The sequence below is a fragment of the Elaeis guineensis genome, chromosome 16, assembly GCF_000442705.2.
Source record: "Elaeis guineensis isolate ETL-2024a chromosome 16, EG11, whole genome shotgun sequence".
NCBI lineage: Eukaryota > Viridiplantae > Streptophyta > Magnoliopsida > Arecales > Arecaceae > Elaeis > Elaeis guineensis.
In genome coordinates, this window is record NC_026008.2 from 27,961,268 (window position 1) to 27,984,759 (window position 23,492).

Consider the following 23,492-nt stretch of genomic DNA (forward strand, 5'->3'; position numbering starts at 1 on the left):
ATGGGCGTTGCAAGGCCTCTCCCCTCATCCGGTCTAAAGAGAACCAGACCTTCGACTTTGCTCAAGTTAGGGCGAAGTTCTCCTCCTGTCCCTAACAGGGCTGTGGGGGCACATATGGGCATTGCAAGGCCTCTCTCCCCATCCGGTCTAAAGAGAATCGGACCTTCGACTTTGCTCAAGTTAGGGCGAGGTTCTCCTCCTGTCCCTAACAGGGCTGTGGGGGCGCATATGGGCGTTGCAAGGCCTCTCCCCCCATCCGATCTAAAGAGAACCGGGCCTTCGACTTTGCTCAAGTTAGGGCGAGGTTCTCCTCCTATCCCTAACAGGGCTGTGGGGGCGCATATGGACGTTGCAAGGCCTCTCCCCCCATCCGGTCTAAAGAGAACCGGGCCTTCGACTTTGCTCAAGTTAGGGCGAGGTTCTCTTCCTGTCCCTAACAGGGCTGTGGGGGTGCATATGGAAGTTGCAGGGCCTCTCCCCCCATCCGATCTAAAGAGAATCGGGCCTTCGACTTTGTCGAGACAAAGTTCCCCTCCTGCTTCTGACATAGTTTGTTTTGATTGTCCTGTCGATATAAGCTAGCGCCAAGAGGGGAGATATGTAGATATGCAACTTTTATTTAAGATAGAGTTATCAGTAATACATTCATAGGTTTTTCGAGCTCCATGGTCGTGGAAGGTCTGCTCCTCCTTGAGGCCCTCCGGTGATGGAGTCGATGGTCCCGATTGGAGGCAGATCTTCGGGCTGCTCCTCCCTCCTTGGCGGTTCCGGTTGCGGCAGGGCCCTTGACCGATCTTCTCTACCCTCAGACCGACGTCGAATGAACCTATCGAGTCGACCTCACCGGATGAGCTCCTCGATCTTGTCTCGGAGCTGGATGCATTCCTCCGTGTCATGGTCGTGGTCGCGATGGTAGAGATAGAACTTGTTGGGGTTGCACTTCCTGGGGTGTGTGCGCATCCTCTCTGGCCTAGGGAGCTGCTCTCTGACCTCCATCAGTACCTGGGTCTTTGAGGCATTGAGGGAGGCGTAGTTGTGGAATCTTCCCGGTAGAGAACCCCACCGAACCCCGCGATCCGGACTTCTCTGCCTACATACCCGGAGAGGAGTATGGACACGCTTGTGCCCAGGAGGGGATCGAGAACGTGACCGAGCTTCTCTCGGCCCTTTTTCGACTGCGGGCTTACTCGAGTCTCCCGCCTACCGCTCTCTCGCGGTCTCCTCATCCTTCATTTTGAAGGCTTCCTCCGCTCGGGCTACCCTTCAGCCCGAGCCAACAAATCAGCAAAATCTCTGGGGTACTTCTTCTCCAGGGAGAACAAAAGGTCATTCTTCTGAAGGCCGCCCTTCAGAGCGACCATTGCTATCGATTGGTCCAAATTCTGGACCTCCAGCGCTGCGATATTAAAACGGTTGATGTAGGCCCGAATGGACTCCCCCTCCCTCTGCTTGATATTAATGAGAGACTCTGAACCCTTCCAGGGGGGCCGACTGCTGACAAAATGGGCCACAAATTGGTGGCTCATCTGATCGAAAGAAAAGATGGTACCCGACTTCAGCAACGAGTACCAGTTTCTCGCTGCTCCCTTCAAGGTGGATGGGAAGGCTCGACACAGAATGGCGTCAGGTGCGCCATGAAGCAGCATCATCATCCGGAAGGCCTCCAGATGATCAACTAGGTCTGAAGTCCCATCGTAGCTTTCGAACTGGGGGAGTTTGAAGTTTGGCGGGATCGGTTCCTGCATGATCATTTGAGAAAAGGGAGGGTCAGTGCAAATATCCTCACCATAAGCGGAGGGAGCATGGTGGAGTTCTTCGATCCGTCGGTTCATCTCTTGGAGTCTCCGATCTAGAAAATCCTCTCGACTTCGGGTCTCGAGGGTCCTCTAACAGAATGGGGGCAGGGATCTTCCAGGGGTGGAGTCGTGATCCGATTGAGGGCTCTCCACCCTCAGGTTTATCTTCCCAGGAAAGACGGGGCGGCTGGCCTAAGTGGCCCGCCCCACCGCTGGATTCTAGTGTTCCGGTGACACTCTCTCCAGGCGCACTGATGCCTGCGGCTGCTGCTGCTGCTGCATGGCCTGCACAGCTTCAGTGAGGCCTCTGACCTGCTGTGCCAGCAGATCAAATTGCTCCACACCAACCGCCATTGTCGGAGGAGGAGAAGGAGGCTGGAAAACTGGAGGTGAGGTCGGAGCCTGAGATTTGGCCGCGGAGGTCGTGGATCACCGTGTGGATGCCTTACGGAGAGGCATCGGGCAAAGACCAAGTGGAGGAAGGAGGAGAGGGCGTCGGAAAAGATGCCCGGAGGCAATCCCGTTGAGCGCTCCTTTAAGAACAAGGGTACTGCGAAGACACAGGGCCCTTCCTCTAGCGCCAATCCTGTTGGTACAAAAATCCGCTTGCGTCGGAGAAGCTGGAGTCGAGGGAGTCGCGGTCGCCGTCGGGACCTGCAAAAGAAGTCTAAACCAGAGGTGGGGTTGCTCCGGCAAGACCCTCCGACACTCAAGTCAGTTCTCTACCTCAACAAGAATGGAGTGCTCGAACAAAAATTTTAGCAGAGTTTCTAGGCAAAAATAAGAGCTTAGAGAATAACGTATCTAGCGCCCCCCTTTTTATAGGCAAAAGGGGGCAACACTGATAGCGATGCCCGTAACCGTCTGGCAGTGGGCTGCCCAGGAGTTTGTTGCGAAGGGTAGTGGAGTGGACCCGTGGCTATCACCGGGGTGTGCCACGTGGAGTCTGCCACGAGGAGCGGAGCGGCGTCCGTTGTCGTGACTTGCCAGAGAATAGAAGAATCGCACGGTATCCGTCACAGAAAGTGGAGCAGGATCGTGGCCATTATTGTGGCCTGCCAAGGAGTGATGGAGCTGCATGAAATCCGTCGCAGGAAGTGGAGCAGGATCGTGGCCATTACTGCGGTCCGCCAAGGAGTGATGGGGTCGCGTGGAATCCGTCGAAGGAAGTGGAGCAGGATCGTGGCCATTATTGTGGCCTGCCAAGGAGTGATGGAGCCGCGTGGAATCCACGTGGGCCTATCGGTCGGAGTTCGGCTGGGGTGTCTAGCGAAGAGAGGTGGCTAGGAGTCCGGCTCTCACAGGAGTTCAGAGGGAGTCTTCCTTCAGTCAAAGTCGGGGGTGAAGTCTGGCTCCCGTAGGAGTCCAGACGGAGTCTTCCCGTAGCTGGAGCTGGAGATGAGATCTGACTCCCATAGGAGTCCGGGCTGAATCTGCCTGCAATCAAAGTCAGGGGCGAAGTCCGACTTCCTTAGGAGCCTGGACAAAGTTTACCAGCAATCGAGGTCGAGGACGGAGCCCGGCTCCCGTAGGAGTCCGGGCGAAGCCTTTCCGCGGTCGAAGTTGGGGACGAGATCCGACTCCCGTAGGAGCCCGGGCGAAGTATACTTGCAATCACAGTCAGGAGTGAAGTCTGGCTCCCTTAAAAGTCCGGACGAAGTTTACCTGTAAGCGAAGTCGTGGGTGGAGCCCGGCTCCCATAGGAGTCCGGGCGAAGTCCTTCCGCAGTTGAAGTTGGAGATGGAGTCCGGCTCCCGTAGGAGTCCGGACAGAGCTCGTCCGTGGCTGAAGCTGGAGACGGAGTCTGGCTCCCGTAGGAGTCCGGACGGAGCTCGTCTGCGGTTGAAGTTGGAGACGAAGTCCGGCTCCCGTAGGAGTCTGGACGGATTTCATTCGTGGCTGAAGCTGAAGACGGAGTCTGGCTCCCGTAGGAGTCCAGACGGAGCTCGTCCGCGGTTGAAGTTGGAGACGGAGTCCGACTCCCATAGGATTCCAGACGGAGCTTGTCCGCGGCTGAAGCTGAAGATGGAGTCTGGCTCCCGTAGGAGTTCGGACGGAGCTCGTCCGTGGCTAAAGCTGAAGACGGAGTCTGGCTCCCGTAGGAGTCCGGACGGAGCTCATCTGTGGTTGAAGTTGGAGACAGAGTTCGGTTCCCATAGGATCCCGGACGGAGCTCGTCCGCGGCTGAAGCTGAAGATGGAGTCTGGCTCCCGTAGGAATCCGGACGGAGCTCGTCTGCGGTTGAAGCTGAAGATGGAGTCTGGCTCCCATAGGAGTCCGGATGGAGCTCGTCCGCGGTTGAAGTTGGAGACGAAGTCTGGCTCCCGTAGGATTTCGGATGGAGCTCGTCCGCGCCTGAAGCTGAAGATGGAGTCTGGCTCCCGTAGGAGTTCGGATGGAGCTCATCCTCGGCTGAAGCTGAAGATGGAGTCTGGCTCCCGTAGGAGTCCGGATGGAGCTCATCTGCGGTTGAAGTTGGAGACGGAGTCCGGCTCTAGTAGGAGTCCAGACGGAGCTCGTCCACGGCTGAAGCTGAAGACGGAGTCTGGCTCCCGTAGGAGCCCGGACAGAGCTCGTCTGTAGTTAAAGTTGGAGATGGAGTCCGGCTCCCGTAGGATTCCGGACGGAGCTCATCCGCGGCTGAAGCTGAAGACGGAGTCTGGCTCCCGTAGGAGTCCAGACGGAGCTCATCCGCAGCTGAAGCTGAAGATGGAGTCTGGCTCCCGTAGGAGTCCGGACGGAGCTCGTCTGTGGTTGAAGTTGGAGACAGAGTCCGGCTCCCGTAGGATCCCGGACGAAGCTTGTCCGCGGCTGAAGCTGAAGACGGAGTCTGGCTCCCGTAGGAATTCGGACGGAGCTCATCTGCGGTTGAAGCTGAAGATGAAGTCTAGCTCCCGTAAGAGTCCGGACGGAGCTCGTCTGCGGTTGAAGTTGCAGATGGAGTCTGGCTCCCGTAGGAGTCCGGACGAAGCTTACCGACGGTCGAAATCGGGGGAGTCTCGGGAGGGGCAATCCTGTTAAGAACTTCGACTGAGGGTATTTTATACCCAACAGCATATATGATAGATCCCACAGCTGAAGCATATGGGACTCTACTCATACGCTCTCTCTCTTCAGGAGTTGTCGGACAATCCTTCTTAGAGAGAGAAATTTCATGGTCTATCGGTAGATAGCCCGTCTTGAAATTCTCCATGCTGAACCTCTACAGCACAGTGTCTATGTATATGGACTGGGATAACCCAAGTATCCTTTTAGATCTATCCCTATAGATCTTCATCCTTAGGATGTAGGATGCTTCACCCAAGTCCTTCATGAAGAACTGTGATGACAACCAAACTTTTATTTCCTGTAGTGCGGGGATGTCATTCCCTATTAAGAGAATGTCATCCACGTACAAGATAAAGAATACCACAACTGAACCATTTGCCCATTTATAGATGCAGGGCTCTTTTCCATTCTTAAAGAAGCCATACGTTTTGATCACCTTATCAAAACGCATGTTCCAACTCCGAGAAGCTTGCTTCAATCCATACATGGATCTCTGAAGCTTGCATACCTTGGACTCATCTGTGGATGTAAACTCCTCAGGTTGTATCATATACACCTCTTCGGTCAGCTCTCCATTCAGGAAAGCTTTCTTTACATCCATCTGCCAGACCTCATAATCCAGATGGGCAACTATTGCAAGCATTATCCGAATGGATTTGAGCATTGCCATAGGAAAAAATATCTCGTCATAGTCAATACCATAACGTTGACAATACCCCTTGGCGACCAGATGGACTTTATAGGTCTCTACCTTTCCGTCTGTGTTCCTCTTCCTTTTGAAGATCCATTTACACCCAATGGGTTTAACCTCTTCAGGTGGGTCAACCAATGTCCATACATCGTTGACCTTCATGGACTCCATTTCGGATTTCATGGCTTCAAGCCATTTCTCAGAATCAGATCTCTGTATTATATCCATATAGGTGATCGGATCCTCATTATTCTCATCAAGTTCGATGGGATCACCGTCTCGGATCAAGAAACCGTAGTATCTGTTCGGCTGACGCAGTATTCTATCGGATCACCTTAATGGTGCAGGTACATTGGGCTTCGGATCTGATCTAATCATATTCGACTTAGGTTCAGTTATTGGTGTCGGTCCTTCTACCTGTTGAACTTCATCAAGTTCAACCTTAGAGGCAACGATTCCTTCACCAAGGAACTCTTTTTCTAAAAAAATTATCTTAAGGCTGACGAACACCTTTTGTTCATCAGTATGGTAGGAAAAATATCTTTTTGTCTCTTTGGGGTACCCTATGAATGAACATTTATCAGACCTAGGTCCAAGTTTGTCTGTGACTAATCGTTTGACATAGGCCGGGCACCCCCAGACCCTAAGATGTGAAAGTGCTGGCTTACGTCCTGTCCATATCTCATATGGAGTCTTAATTACAGACTTACTTGGAACCCTATTTAACAGATAACAGGCCGATTCGAGTGCATATCTCCAGAAGGATATCGGCAAGCTAGCAAAACCCATCATCGATCGGATCATGTCTAACAGAGTCTGATTCCTCCTTTTAGACACACCATTATGTTGTGGTGTTTTTGGAGGAGTCCATTGGGAGAGAATCTCATTCTCTCCTAGATATGTGAGAAACTCACTAGAAAGGTATTCTCCTCCTCGATCAGATCGAAGAGTTTTAATACTCTTTCCAGTTTGTTTTTCTACTTCACTTCGAAATCGTTTGAACATTTCAAATAAATCCGACTTATGTTTCATCAGATAGACATATCAATATTGGGATAGGTCATCCGTGAAAGTTATGAAGTAGAAATATCCACCTCTAGCACTGGTGCTCATGGGCCCGCATACATCAGTATGTACTAGGCCTAAGAGCTCAATAGCTCTCTCACCTTTTCCAGTAAAAGGTGACTTGGTCATTTTACCAAGAAGACAGGACTCACAGGTTGAAAGTGATTCACAATCACTGACTTCGAGGATTCCCTCTTGAGTCAACATGTTTATTCTGTTCTTGTTTATATGACCTAGCCTCCAATGCCATAAGTAGATATCTGACACACTATCTAATCAGGGTGCTTGCCAGTAGAATAGACTCTTATCAGGCTTGATCTTTTTGGTCTGGCTCTGCACTGATGTCTCAGCCTGAACTTGCACCTTCTTCACTTTCTTCTTCTTGTTCTTCTTCCCTTTCTTAAAGGGTTGAAAACCAGAAGATGATCCTCCCACTAAGTTCACGACTCCTTATGGAGTTGGTGATCTTTCTCAAAGTTCTGAAGCAACCCCAGTAATCCATGGTAGTTTACTTCAGGCTTTGTCATTCTATAATGAGTGAGGAATGGGAGATAAGACTTGGGCAGTGAGTTCAGTATTACATCTTTCCCAAGCTGCTCATGCAAGGGAAAACCAAGCTTGCTCAATCATTCCATCAGCTCGATCATGTATAATACATGATCAGTGACAGAGGCACCATCCCGCATTTTGGCGTTGAAGATGGCACAACTAGTCTTGTACCTCTCCACGTCATCGGGTGTGCCAAAGGCATCTTCCAACACTTGAAGCATGTCCTTTGGCTGAGCCGTCTCAAATCTGCAACTGAACTCGTCGCTCATGGCAGCCAGCATGATACAACGCACCGTGGTCCGATCACTGAGCCACTTCTGGTAAGTATCTCTGACTGTTCCACATGCATTGACAGCTGGCTCCTCAGGTGCAGGATCCACTATCACATATAGGATCCGTTCATGCTCCAGGATTATCTTCAACTTTCGATACCAGCTACCGAAGTTGGATCCCACCAACTTATCATTGTCCAACAATGATCGGAGCGATAGGGAAGTGGCCATATTTGCACAAAGGAGAACCATAACCTAATTAGTAATTGATTCATTAAACCTAAAGATTTGGACTTTAATCAAAAGGTTTCTCCCACTATTTTATTCGAATTGGTAGCCTTTACCTCCAATTCGAGGAATTACCCTAATTTCTTAGTGGGTACTAGAATCTACTTAGACTGCACACAAGCCCAACTTTGGTTGGCCAACCCATGTACATCTAAGGGTAGGTTCATAACCAATTATTTCTCTAAATAATTTTTAATAATTTTAATTTTGCCCTAGAAACCTAATCAGTAGGCTTTGGCCTCCACTGTAAGGATCCGGTTAGGTCCAACCATTAACATGATCATACTTGGTGTATCTAACCAACGAATGATTAAGCCCAACTTTGGTTAGCTCACCTAACCACCATTAAAGAGACACTTTCAAGTCGTCATATGATGAGTGATAATTTCATTAGTCAACAAGCACTAGGCCTTTGGGTTTGCAATGATTATTGAGTTAATGGACTCATTATCAAACACCTTAATGGGAGGCTATGACTCAGTTATCTCCATAACTTTATCATTTTAAGGACCTAATAATTTTAGAGGATTTAAATAATTTAAAGGATGAGGTCGATGAACCAGCTTATCATGATCCTCCCACTGGCTTCACCAAGTCAGCTTAAGGGAGACTATTAAAAGGGCTGTTCTAGGAGCACCTAAATCAGTCACACTGATTTACCTAGCTGACATGGGTCAGCTCGAATAGTCAAGTGATCCGATCAAAACATAATTTCACCAAGAGACCAGGTAAGTTCGATAGTGGGAGGGTCTACCAAAACTTGCCTTAGACACCATCAGAAATGGTCAGGTAAGCGGGCTCTCAATTAAAAACCACCGGTCTGGTTTACCTTAGACACCAACTGATTTAATTAGTTTTGATTAGATCAATCTAACAGTTCGTGCTAGACCGCTTAGCCAAGAATCAAGTCCATTTGGTTCTCGTTAAAGACATGAACTTGACCAACTACAACTATTGTAATTGATCTACAGAATCCTTGACCTAATCTAAGACAACAATTGATTAAATTTAGTCAATTCTCTAATTAAGTCCATCTTTAATCTAACCATAGGTCTAACCCAATTAATGGACCAAATTTTCACTAACCCATTAACCCAATGTGTTATGGTTTGTGTCTTAGGTTCTTCAATTCACAATCCTAGAACCTAATCAAACAACTTCTTAATTCTTAATTAAGTTTTGGACTGAGGGTTGGGTTCGACTTTTCAAAAAATAATTTTTATATTTGTAAAATAATTTTATAATATGATTCTACCAACCATATTGCATGTTTGATTCATAATCAAGATACAAGTGAAATAAACATGAAACTACTTTAGATCTAATCTAAACAGGTTCATGTTATTGAAATAATTTCAACTTTAAATAATTTCTTTATACAAAAATTATTAACAAAGAGATTTTATTTCAGATTTAAATATCTTTTAAATTTAATAAATCATAAATTTAATCTAGATCATATCTAACAAATTTATGATTAAAGATAGATCTACACAAACTAGGACAACCTTTGCACTGTAAGGGGTAAACCTTACAGCAGGACAACCTTGCAGTTCGTGATAGATCTAAAATTTTAATTTCAGATTTAATAATCAGATTATAAATTAGATCTAATTTAAGAAATAATCTAAGTATGTATAAATAATCATGTAATAAAGAATCTAGGCTCTGATACCAATTGAAGGAAACAGATCTAGGGTTTCAGGGTTAGATCTTGAAACTTTTTTAAGATCATACAGCGAAAGACTAAAATAAATTAAAATTTATTTTTTAAAATTAGAGAATATCTAGATCTAAGATTCTATTACATGATTATTACATAGCATTAAATCAAAAATTAAAATATATATATACAGCATGAACTACATGTTGATCATATCAACATGTTTCTATACTACATCTAATGTATGTATTAAACAATAGATCAGATCTATTACCTTGCAAGTTAGATGTTCTAACCTCGCTGATCCGAGCTTGAGGATGATTGTTGCAAGCCGCACACGCATCCGGCCTCTAGGAGTCATCCACCGAGCCCACAAATCTCGATCAGAAGTCCTGCTTCAGAAAATCAGCACAGTATGCTAGTACTGCGCTGATCCTTCTTTGATGGTTGATCAGGTGCCTCCTTCTTCTTGATTTGGACTCTTCCAAAGATGAAAAGTAGGAGGAGGAGTTTCAGATCTGAGACGCTCTTAGGAAACTCAAGATGGAGGGAGGAAAGATATGAAAACAAACAACCCTAGAAGAAGACCCTCTTCTTCTTCTCATTTCTCTCTCTAGACACCCTATCTTGTGTCTATTATATCTCCACGACCCAAAGGTCTTTCTCTCTAATTTCTGGATGGCCCAAAGGTCTCTCAAATCTCTATCTTTTTTAAAAATTTAATGAAGAAACTCATTTTATACAAAGAGATATGATAGAGTCCTTGTCTAGGTCAAATACCTAGTCAAGGCTTATCCAAACATGACAAGATAAGGGGTGCCCAACTCTTGAGCACCTCCTCCTTATTTTCATGCATGGATTACCAGAAAAGAGTGCACAATGTGTACCCTAAAAGCCACAAAAATTCCAAAAAAAATTTGGATAGATTTGGTGTAAAATTGAAAGAGTTTTGGATTTCTAAAACTCTATCTCATAGAATTTGAAATCCAAACTTATTCCTCTTTGATTTGATCCAAACCACCTTCCATGTAAGAAAGAAGAGAGGAAACCTTTTGTGAACGTGGGAGAGACCTGGGAGAGGGCTTTTGTTGCACAAAATAAGAGGAGATTGGCGTTGAATGAGAGAGAGGGTGTGGGGAAGGCTTATGTGGCGCAAGGTGAAATCCTAGTCTTACTAGGATTCTATCTTATGACTTGTTTTAATTTGGTTTCTCAAACCAAATCAAACCAAAATTAGATCAACCCAATTAAAATAAGTCTTAACCTAATTAAAAACTTAATTTAATCAAATTAAATTAGATTTAAATCTGATTTAATTTTTTAATCAAATTAGAAATTAGATTGATCCAAGTCCTAGTTGAACTAGGACTAGTTTTTCTTTGTACTTGGCTTATTCAATAAACCAATTGGACTTGATCCAATCAAGCCCAAATCAAATCTAATTAAATCATATTTAATTAGACTTAATCTCAGTCCATTGGCTTAATCAAATTAAGCCAATTAGCAATCGAATTGCTAATCGATCCTCCTGCAACACTTGCACTGGGTTAAATGTCAATCGTATTGATCATTTAACCCTAGAACAATTCTTAATCGTTGATCAACCATCCGATCGGATCATGAACTCTAATGTGTGTGACCTCATAGGTCCGAACCTAAGTCGGTAGCACAGGAATAAATTTTTGTACCAATCGAAGTGACCATCTAGCAATGGTATCCGACCACCGGATAGGTCGAATGTGTAGAACAACATCCTTAGAACCCATGCGGATATAGTTTTCATATAATTCATCTCCTTGACCAAAATGATCATAGGACACCCCAAAGTTCAACTGTCAATTCTGATCAGGTTGTCCACATTGTATTTCAAAATATCAAATCCATCTGATGGATTATCCTGGCCAAGATTTTGCTAAATTGAAATACAGCGACTCATTCTTCTCCAACTCTTGGAGTGGTCAATCCCATCTCGATCACACTCTGACTTCACAAGTACTTGACTGTGCCCAGAAGCCTTCCGTCTTTGAATTAGAAATTCAGTTAGTCCAGTACCAAAGCACAGTGAGTTGCTTGCAAGTCACTGAGGCGATCTCAGATCTAAGGGACACTTATACCTATATCCCATCAGAGACATTCTCGACAGCAGAATACTTTGGAGTTGGTCACGTTCAATGATGATGTACCAGTACATCTCACCTGTATGCCATACCAGTGTCTCCACACTCTTTGGTTAAGAGGACAACCAACCCATATGGCCTACAGCGACCTATGCTTGATAGAAGCTGTTGTCCTTATTAACAGCCTATCATTTGATCGTGAACTGTTTTAAGGACTAATCGATAAATCCTCTCTTTATCGAATCTAAATAGTCCTAAGGACTTCATCATAACAACGGAGTTCATTAGAAGATGAAAGCTTATGATGAAAATACCAAATATATTTTATTTATTAACAAATCAATTACAATACTTGGTTGCTCAACCGTCAACAGCTTGACGATTGGCTTTTTGGGACACATTTTCTATCATTAACATCCTCCATAAAAATAATATCTCTACAATAAAGGTAGGAATCTCTAAAATGCATATATGGAATAGGTAAAAAATACAACAATAGAAAGGGCTAAGAGGTATATCTTCTACCATGTGAATATTCTTCAAATCCATCATCATAGAATTAGACTCAGCAAGAAAAGACTTAATGGGTATACCTTCTACCATATGGGCAGCACAAATAAATATTGTTTCAAACATAACTTACTAGTTAGCAATTTTGTTATATAAAAGAATTCCAACTTAAGCCGCAACCAAGTAGCCATATTTTCATTGGAGACATCCTATAAAACCTCATCAGATAAAATAACTAAATCATAATTATTGCTTTCTCATCCATATACTTCTTTGGCACCTCCGTCAAAGTCTTAGGCATTTTTTTCTTCCTTAGCAGCATCTTCTGTAACCTTATTGTACCAAAATAGCATGCATTTTATTTTTTATAAAACAAAATTATTGGAGGGATCAAACTTCTCAATCATGAATTTTGTCAAGATCTCAGCATCCAATCAAACAATCCGTGGATCTAATACCAATTTATTGTACCAGATGTAGATGAAACTAAAGAAGAATAAAAAGATTCAAGGAGAAAAGAGAGAAAAAATACAGCATGCATAGATTTACATGGTTCGGCCATAAGCCTATCCATTAGCTAAGATTGAGAAGAGATACTACTATAATCAAAAGGATAGGATATAAGAGTAAAGCCACATCTTATTAAAACATTCATATTAGTGCACCCCAATCTCAAGCTTTTCTAACGAGACTTATTTTGCATCGGATCCATAACTTGTGCTATCAACACATGCATCTTAAGCTATCTCACAATCTTTACACATAGGACCGGCGACCCAAGCAGCCAACACATGCACCCTATGCATTTCAATCTGATGTCTTGTATAGCCGAGATAAGTGACTATAGCATCAACCATGGTCAGTGCCATTTTTCATCACCCATCGTATATATATGCTCAAGTTATGGAGGACAGCATGTCGCGCATGCCTAATGCTTCTCTAAATTTCTTAAATAGAATCATGGAGTAGGATAGATCAAGAAATTCAAAGCACACTTAACATACAACTTTGTAAATTATTAACTTTGTTATGACTATCTCTCTAATTAGTTCCATGACAAAGGCTGGTCACATTTAACCCATATGGTAAAGATCCAAAACTTATTTAATCATTAAGGTGTATTCTTTTTAGAAAATGAAACTAGTCTCATGATAACATATTTCTAATTTTACCCCCATTGTGTGGGTTTATATCATAGTTGGAGAGTCCAACACCAAGTTGTAGTTCAATTTCTCATAACAAATCATGAATTAGAATTCCCAAAGCATTTTCAATTTGTAATTTCTACATCAACGACATTTCATTAACTTTTCAAAAATATTGCAATTCCTAATGGTTATCTTAACACAATAATGAAGAATGAATTTAACAATTCTTTCTTTTATTTTCCATGCTTAATCTAGTTTATATATGTGCATAAGAATTTAAGGAGAACAATGACTAAAATCTTTGCTCTTAATTCTAAAAAGATGTATGTCATATGCAATAATCATGTATTCCAATTCAAAGATTTTATCATATCAAAAAAATTCATAATTTTAGGTAATACATTATGCTTGACATAGAATATTTTTCTTGGGAAACAAAGTTTCTAAAAAAGGCGAAGAGTTATTTACCTTGAGAACACAAAGTACAAATAAGTCCAATAATTTCAAAATCATCCGCCTAGAACCTAATAATCCATTGTTCCAATATATAGAAAAGTGGAATAATTTTCTAAAATCCTCCAAGTTACCTAGCAATTTTCCTAACTTTAAGAAACCATTCGCTTACGTGAAATATGTATTCAGCTCTTTTAGTGGTATTGCACGTAACAAAATACAACAGCATCCGTAGGCAATCCGGTCGCTGTGCGCATCCGATTCCTCGACCAAATCCGCGTGAGAGACTTTGTCAGACACCAGATGCCTTCCACAAATAATGGACAATACGAACGGTATACACAGTCTATAGAGTTTAGAGGAGAGATGGGCGTCCGTGAGGTAGAGATCTTGGGGCGGAAGCTCACCATACACGAGCGAGACGACACCAACGACCCGTCCACAGGGCGAGCCCTGACGGGCTCCTGGCTCTGGGAGTCGGCTCTCTACCTCGCCGAGTGGATGGCCAGCGAGGGCCGTGCCTACCTCGACCTGGCAGGGAGGACCGTCCTGGAGCTCGGCGCCGGCACCGGCCTACCGGGGCTCGCGACGGCGGTACTGGGCGCGGCACGGGTGGTTCTGACTGACGTGGCGCCGCTACTCCCGGGCCTGTGGGCCAACGTGGAGGCCAACGGGCTGGAGGGCCAAGTGGAGGTCCGCAAGCTGAGGTGGGGGGAGGAGGACGAGGAGGCGGGGGAGGAGGTGGACGTGGTGGTGATGTCGGATGTGTTCTTTGATCCGGAGGAAATGGAGGGGCTCGGGAGGACGCTGAGGGGGGTGTGGGGGGAGGGAACGAGGGCGTGGGCAGCAAGCGAGGTGCGGGCCAGCGTGGGGGAGTGTTTGGAGGAGCTGGGGAGGGATGGGTTCGAGGTGGTGGAGCTCCCGGGAGAGATCCGGCCGCTGTTGAGGGCGCCGGGGGAGAGCTCGGTGTTCGCGGTGTTCCTCATCTCGCGCAAGGGGACTCGAGATGAATGAAGGGATCAAATTTTCTCCAAGTGGGCTTTCGGTGTAATGGGCCGTCAGTCTTTGTCGGCCCACTCCAGCTGTTTGGCCCACGACTGAAGTAGTGAGGATGGGCTCTGTAAAGACCAGATGGTTTGTTTTGACAATTTGAAATTAAAAAAGAAAAAAAAAATCGATAGCTTTGACGGTGTAGTTTTGCTTCGTAGATCATCCTGCGGAGCCAAGTATCTTAGTGTTTCAACTTAAGATATTATCAATTTTTTTCTCAAGGCGTGTCTTTCTATTTAAAAAGTTTGGTGATGGGATTCTCACTCACTATAAGAATCTAGATTATTAGCGATGGTTAGTTGTCATCATTAATAGTCCATATGTCGTCGCTAATAATTTCGTCGTTGCTAATTTCATCGTAACAGCCAATCTGAAAAAATCTGATCACTAAATACTCTTATTAGCGATGGAAATCCTATTCATCGCTAATAAGATTATTAATCAGCAAAACACCATCGCTAATTATTTTTTAATTTTTAATTAAATTTTTAAAAATTTTAAAAAAGATATTAACGATAGTATTTTTGTAGCTAATGCCGTCGCTAATAACTATTAGCGACCAATAATACCGTTGCTAGTACTGTCTCTAATTTTTTTAAAAATTTTAAATTAAATAAAAAAATTTAAAAAATATTAGTAACGATATTATCATCACTAATGCTGTTTGCTAATAATATTAACGGTGGTATTTTTCTTCGCTAATACCATCGCTAATAATTAATTTTATTTTTTTTAAATTAATAATAATATTTTTTAAAATCTATTTTAATTAATAATAATGAATTATGCTTCCTAATATCTGTTATAATTAAAATCCAAAGATAATATGACAATCAAAAATTAAAAACTGATTATATTATATTAAAAATATAAATTATATAATTTTTTTTTACAAGCAGTATCAAAAAAATATAATACATCAAACAAAAAAATTAGGTCCGATCCTCATCGTCATCAGCCTCCTCCTCCTACTCCTTTTTAGCAGCTGATGGATGAAAGCCGGATGTTCCAAAATTTTGTAACAAAAAAAATAAAACAATACTAGTAAGTTTCGATATGAAGGTGTATCTTTCGATACAGAGGTGTATCTTTCGATATACTCTTTCGATTCTCGAACAGATTGTTTCTACACGTTCCATTCGATGATACGGAGCTATAGACATCCTGATCCATCGATTGAATGGTTAGATTGAATTTTTAGCTCCCAAATCTCCTTTGCGGACTCAAACTTAAATATATGAAGCTTCTAAATATAAAAACTTAAAATAAATAAAAAAATTTAGTAATATAATTATCTAATGTAATGGTTGGGATGACGAGCCCAATCGATCATTAAACTATGGTTCCCGAAGAAGCTCCATAACCTTATCGCGGATAGCATCCAAAAGGCTCTGAGATTGCTGGCTCAAAAGCCTCTACACAATTGCCTCCATGTATGCATTGCTTCAGGTCTGGAATGTCGAGGCCTATGAGAATGCCAAAAGATATCAAGCTGGTGGAGGATCGATACTGTGGTCGAATCCTATGACTCAGCTCCTACTCACCCTCTCAGTAGTGCTGAGCCATCCCTCAAGGTCAAAGGAGGGCTAAGAAGACGGGTCATCACCGTACCTCTTAGTAATGTATGCTGCGTAACACGTCTATACAATTTAGAAATACATTAGTTCTAATATAAAAATCAGATTCTGTAACAATTTAATTAATAAATAAAGTTTGAAGTTCTTACCGTGATCTATCGCGACACAAAATCTATATAGTCACCAGTCCTCCTAGACTGGTGTGTGGTCCGCCACAACTACAGCTGGTCTGATAAACGACTCAGCTGTCATGTATATAATAAGTAAATAATAAAATTAAATTAATTAAAGCATGCATATAAGAGTTTTTACAGTTCTAATGAAGAGTTTTGGTATAAATTTCTTATCAGTCTATCAACCATAATATGTATGTCGATGGAGCCACCTATGTGCCTGATCGGATCCTGCTGGACGGTCCGATTCTGTCAGATGCTCTACTGGCTACCAGTGTATCCTCGCTGCTCTACTGGTCATAGAGGGCCTCCCATACGTCTACCCGCATCTAGTGATCCCTGTAGGACTTCTAATCCGATGGTGATTGAGAATCGAAATACTTGATGATAGACTACCGTAGGCTATGTAGTCCATCTCGAAACCTACGTATGGCCACCTGCTTGAAGATCAGATGGCCAGCCTCCTCATTCTAAGGAGATAAGAATCGATAGTAGTCCTGCAAGTAGAAACAAGTGTGTATTAATAAATAGAATACAAACCTACCATGAATTATTAAATTAAATACCTTTGATTTACCTAGAACATCTCTCAGGCTGCATCACGTGCCCCCAACGGCCAACTAGAGAATGTGTCCACCGGCCCTGGCATTAATCACTAGATGATCCAAATAACCACATGAGGTACAGAGCACTATTTAAATGTGCTACAAAATTAATTTTGAACAATAAATGTTAGACTTTACAATGACTAAATTTTAAATATATTCAGTAAAGATATAGTACTTATGAGCGGCTCTGAATATGAATGAGCTCTCTATCCTCCGAACGAGTTGGAGATGCCACGAGCTGAGCTGGTCCTCTACCACACGTCTATGTCTGAGAGCCGATCACTATTGCATGTGACTGTGGGGTCACTGGTGATCTCCTATCATCTGAATCTGAGAGTATCAAGACATCATAAATAATATTATATTAGATAATAAAGGATAAAATAACATAAAAGAGAATAACTAAAGTATTAAAGTTCACCATATGGCATGTGTGCTGCAGAATCATGTAAGCTGGCTGCATAAGAGCTCTCTCCTCCAAAGTTTCCTCCTCGATTATGATGGCTCCAACCTTGAAAAGACATGATCTATAATCTTTGAAAATAAAAATAACTATGTATCATATTATATTAACTATATGGCAGAATAAAATAACTATATATTATTTTTATTTAACTGTATATCATGATATTTTAACTTTGTACCACGTTCATAAAAGTAACATGCATAATTTATGACTAAAAAAAAAATAAACAATATTAGTCAGAAATATAAATCAGAAAAAAGATACCTGACTACATCAATAGGATACTTTTACCTAGATCTTGATGATGTACGATTTCAATTCCCTTTCGAGCATCCTAGTTTCTACAAGAAGTAGTTTTTCTTCGATGAAAGGCAATTTGTCACAAGTATTTATCATCCGATGGAGTTTGACTTCTATCTTTATAGTCATACAGACCAACACATTATCATGTACTATTGGATGAGAATCATTTTTTTGCTGATACATTGCAGATGCTAACTAATGATCTTACATAACATCTGATCTCTCTGATAAAGAATCGACATTGATTAACGGGTCTGGGGATAGGTTTGCTATAGTACGTCATCTACCACAGATCAAGGACAATGTTACTAGAGGCATCAAGTTGATCTAGTAAAAATAAATAGATATTTAGGCAAGTAGAGCCCCAATCCATGATTTCCTAGACTTATAGGATTCCAAGAAAATAACTATTTATGGGGGTGTTTAAGGAAAGGCAAGTTTCAGTCCATAATATACCAGCAAGTTGCTACTCCAGGACTAATGACCTCCCAAAGAGAGAAAAAAAGATGTAGGACTCCGAACATATAGAAGAAGAAATCAGTTCTCATTGCATAAAATCTTCTGTTGTCTTCAAAAATGGGAAGCAAAATCCATCGGCACCCATCAGGTTTTAGATATCATATAGGAACAAGAAAAAAGTCCATAAGAATCTGTAGAGCCATTCCCTTCAATATCCATTAATTAAATTTGAATCATCATCAAAAAAAATAAGAAGGCAACTATAAGAATATAGCAACCAAAATCCATCGGCACCCATCAGCTTTAAGACATCATATGGGATGAAGAAAAAGAGGCCAGTTCTTCAATATCCATTTAGTTTGGATCATCATTAGGAAAAATAAAAGGGCAAATATAAGAATATAGCAATTAAAACCCATCAGTTTCGATCAATTTTAAGACATCATATGGGAAGGAAAAAAAGAGGCAAGTCCCTTCAATATCTATTTAGTTTGGATCATCATCAGAAAAAATAAGAAGGCAACCATAAGAATATAGCCATTGAAAAATAAGGTATTACAAGTTTCTCTGCACCTTTAACCATGAGACAACAGTAGCCATCGCTAATGTCGTTGCTAATACTCATAATAGTAGGTGCGCTGGCACGGAGATGGAGCCACGAGGCAAGGGCTGTAAGGTCGGGGCCATGGGCTGGGGGCGACGGGGTAGGGGTTGCATGGTCAGGCCAGTGGGGATGGGACCACGGGGAAGCCAGTGGGGCAAGGGCCACAGGGTCCGGTCGGTGGGATCGGGGCGGCCATGAACTAGGTGGGGTCGGGGCCATGGTGTAGGAGGTGCCGGTGGGGTTGGAGTTGCTGTGAGCGAGGGGGGTCGAGGTGGCGGACTCGAGGTCACGACATAGGAGGCACCGACGTGGTCGCAGGTGAGGTGAGGTCGGGGCGACAGGCTCGAGGCCATGACGTAGGAGGCACCGGTGGGGTCGGAGTGACTGCAAGCGAGGTGGGGTTGGGGCAATAGGCTCGAGGCCATGGTATAGGAGGCACTGGCGAGGTCGGGGCAGTCGCGGGCAAGGTGAGGCTAGGGCAGCTGGCTCAGGGCCGTGGTATAGGAGGTGCTGGCGGAGTTGGGACAACCACGGGCAAGCCAGTGGGGTCGCGGTGGCCATGAGTGAGGTGAGGCTGAGGTGGCTGGCTCGAGGCCGTGGTGTAGGAGGCACCGACGGGGTCGGGGCGGCTGCAGTAGAGGTGGGGCCTGTTAGATGAGTACCTTAGAAGCCACTTATTGGCTGACATATTTTATAATTTCAGGATTTAACTTTGTACTTATCATATTTTTATTATTAATAAAAGATATTTTTATTTTCAATCATATTTATGTGTCCATGAATTGTCCTAGAAATTAACAAAGATGATTTTTGTATATTCTCAAAGTGTTGAGAATTTGAGATATACATTAATTAGTGGTTAATTTCTAAACACTCCCGATCAAAAGATCATCATGGAGGACTGTGATCAATCTATTTAAAGATCGATGCACGAATCATCTTCCTTCTAGGCAGATGAGTCTTGGATCTACAGTGTAGGGATATTAGGGTGAGAGTGTTGGTGGTTGTTAGAGAACAACTTGTACTGAGCGTGACCAATATAAGAAACCATTTGGATGTCTACTTACTCATCAGTGGTTGTCTCGATCTGCAGTGGTATGAGTGGTCCTTTGACCTACGATGTCATTATTTATTCGCAGTGAGGCTACTAAGTTTGACTATACGTTCTCTTGGTCCCTACCCATTCGGATCCTTGCTGTGTATGTTGGCTATAGTAGGTTTAGGTTCGCTGTTAGGAGTATGATGCACCTAAATGGAATCGATCGATTTTGATAGAAAAAGAAAAATTCTATACGATTTGTGAGACTGAGTTCAGAAAATTTTTTATCAAAACAAATGTAAATATTAAAAAAAGAGTTTTTACGGGATTCATAAATGAACTCGAATCGAGTCAATCAGTATATGATTGACGATGGAGTCTGATGAGTTTTTCATGACCTCCGTCAAGTCGGGACTCATGATAGAAGAACTGAATCACACAATAACTGTACCTAAGAGTTTAAACTTTCATTCTATTGGATTGCCATTACATACTGCTAGGTGTCACTGGTAGATTATGGGACTCATCGGGCATCGTCTTAATGATCGATGACCTTCAAAGGGCAGAATTGAGATTATTTCAATCTATTAAAAGGAGTTTTGATGATATTGTAATGGAGATCATAATATATCTTACTACCAGATAGAATGAAACCCATGGGATCACACATTAAGAAATTTAATCTTGAATTAATCAATTGGGCTTATGAAGTTCTAATTGGTTTAGGATTTATTAAAATCTTATTGGATTTAAGAGAACCATGCTAGCACATTGTGAAACCAAATTCTTCTCTGGATTTGGATTTCTTATTAGATAAGGATTGGATCAAGTTTATAGCCTTGAACCTTAACTAGATTTATTTTGATTTGGATTTAGTGGTGCACCTATTTGAGGGTCCAAAAGGATTGGATCAAGTTAATGAGTTGGCAAACTAATCTCCTCATTTTCTCTTTTATTTTTTTCTTCTGCGGCATGGAATAAGTGGAATGAAGAGAAGAGGCGCAAGCCTCCCTTTTTTAGAAAATCCAAGGGGCGCAAATCCCTTATTTTTTTCTTCTGTGAAAGAGAGAGGGGCCTGCCCCCTCATTTGCCTGGGCATGGAAGAAGAGAGAGAGGGGCTACACCCCCTCTCTTGTGTGCAAAAACCCTAGAGGGGTGCCAAGAGTTGGTGCCCCAACTACTTGTCCCTTTTTGATTAGGGCGCCCACTCAACTTGCTTATTTTGATATGGGGCACCCCATCTAATTGCCAAAAGAGGTGAGGATCTTTCCAATTAGATCTAATTTTTTTGAAAAAAAATTAGATTAAAAAGATAAAAATCTTTATGAGATAAGGACTAGCCTTTTTAGATTAATTATAGATTGATTTGGAATCAAGAAAATATCTATATAAGAGATGGTCTCCTAGGGTTTTAAAATTAATTGAATTGAGAATTCAAATCACCACCCCTCTCTCCATCTCCAAGCCATCTTCTCTTCCTCCTTTCTTTCCCATGCCCAAGGGTTAGGCATCTCATCTTTCCACATGCTTGAATTGAGGGTGATTTGTTCTACAGTATAGAACAAGGAGAAAGACAGCAGTTCAAGCATTGAGATCGTAGTCAAATATCAAGAGTTGATCGAAAGTCCAAAAGGTTGAGATTCATCTTAGAGAAGATGGATCTATAACGAAAAAAAAAATTTAAGATTGATCTCGATGGATACCTGTAGAGACCGGACATATGTGCGGCTTAGGAACCTTCAGATCTAGGATCATCGGTTGCGGTGTATTTCAATCCGCACAAGATATTGAGATCCGATCTTAATTTTTTTATTTTATTTTTTAGATTATATGTATGTCTTTAATCTAGGGCTCGAGTAGATATAGATTAGACCTATTGCATGTGGGGTTAAAGGATTTAACCTAGATTCGTTTTCGCTGTTACTTCTAAAAATTTTTAAAATCTATGCATTTAACCCTACCCGATTTTCTAACAGTGGTATCCGAGCCAAATTTTTGAGACATATATAATTTAATTTTTGATTTATATCTAAAACTTTAAACGATTTAAAATTGATGTTGTGCTGGTATAAGGTTGTCCTGATATAGGGTTAACCCTCTATATTGAAAATATTATCCTAGCACAAGATTGATCGATTTTAAAAACTATTTTCAAAATATTTAGATTAATTTTTAGATCTAAAAATAGATGTATATGATATATCTTTATTTATATTAGATTTAAAATTAAAATGATTAAAAGTTTGTATCGGACTGGTATAAGATTATCCTGATATAGGGTTTGCCCCCTATATTGAAAACATTATCCTAATTTGATGCAAACCAATATTTTGAAAAATATTTTTAAAATATTTTAGTTATTATTTTAGATCTGATTTTATATATATTTGATATGTGTAATTCTTATTTTAGATCTATAATTTAATATATATATATATATATGATATATGTTTGTATTTTAGATCTAAAACTTCATATATGTGATATATAACATTAGGTTTAGATCTGAAACTATTTCAAGATCATAAGCCACTAATGTATATAATAAAATATAATCTAAAATTTTTTTAGATACTAAAAATTATATTATTACATGTGGGTATGAATTGAACAAATTAGGTCCAATAATCAAACTACAATTAGGATCAATTGATTAGATCAGGCTAGAACTCATTGTCGATTTTGAGCAGTTGATTGAACCTAATCAATTGTTGGTTAGGATTAGGTCAAAGGGGCTCAAAGTCAAGTTTAGTTGTAGTTGGTTGCATTGATTCATATTTTGATATGAATTGATTGATTCAAGATCAAATTTGGCTCAGTGGTTAGGGTTCGAGTTAATAGGTTAATCTGATCGATTTTAATTGACCAATTTGGTGTCCAAGGCAAGTATTTAGTTGGTGGTATTTAATTAGTTTTGTTATCTGACCTGACCAATTCGTTCGTGTCTAAGAAAAACAACGGGGGGACCCCCACTTATCTTAATTTACCTGACCATTTTGGAAGATTAAGTTTGAATTAGGTTACTTATTGATTTGAGTTCACCCATGTCGACTAGGTAGGTCAGACATATGAATGTGTTGACTGGAACTTGATCAGTCAGATATCAAATTTGATGACTTAAAAAAGACCTAAACCTAAATCTCCTCACTAAATATTAAATCTAGTGGTCTTCCACCATTGTAGAGATGTGGGTGTCTTCCTGACGTTGATCATTCTCGGCTGGTTACAGTAGTTCGATTGTATCGAAAAGGTACAACCACTCTATTGACATTAAATATCTTGGGGTAGAGATAGGGTTAGGTCCAATAACTATTAGGTGAGAGACCCAATGATGGTTTTGCGTCCGTTGATGAATGATGAATCTGACTTAACTAAGAAATGTGTCAATAACTATTAAGTGAGGCCACAGGACTTAGAGACCGAACCCACTGCATCTTGCTTAGTGTACAATGAACAAAGTGTTGTCCACTCATTGGTCTGTGCTCACCAATAACTGTTAGGTGAAGTGTGTATAGATCAGTAGGACCGCAGTACCCACTAGAAATTGATCGTGTATAGATTTTTATTTTTTCATCCGAGGAGTGTGGGAGATTCGAGAAAATAGTGAAAGTCT

The 23,492-nt window shown here is 41.9% G+C and overlaps 1 protein-coding gene across 1 annotated transcript; it reads left to right on the forward strand.

Moving 5' to 3' along the window:
• Positions 1-13,963: 13,963 nt before the first annotated feature.
• On the forward strand, positions 13,964-14,856 carry LOC140854380 (uncharacterized). The gene has a single exon (XM_073250297.1). It carries the CDS (start codon positions 13,967-13,969, stop codon positions 14,612-14,614), a length of 648 nt encoding a protein of 215 aa, XP_073106398.1. The 5' UTR covers positions 13,964-13,966; the 3' UTR covers positions 14,615-14,856.
• The last annotated feature ends 8,636 nt before the right edge of the window (positions 14,857-23,492 follow it).

Bases quoted from the DNA above. Each gene is read 5' to 3' on its own strand.
- LOC140854380 (XM_073250297.1), top strand. From the start codon at position 13,967: ATGGGCGTCCGTGAGGTAGAGATCTTGGGGCGGAAGCTCACCATACAC.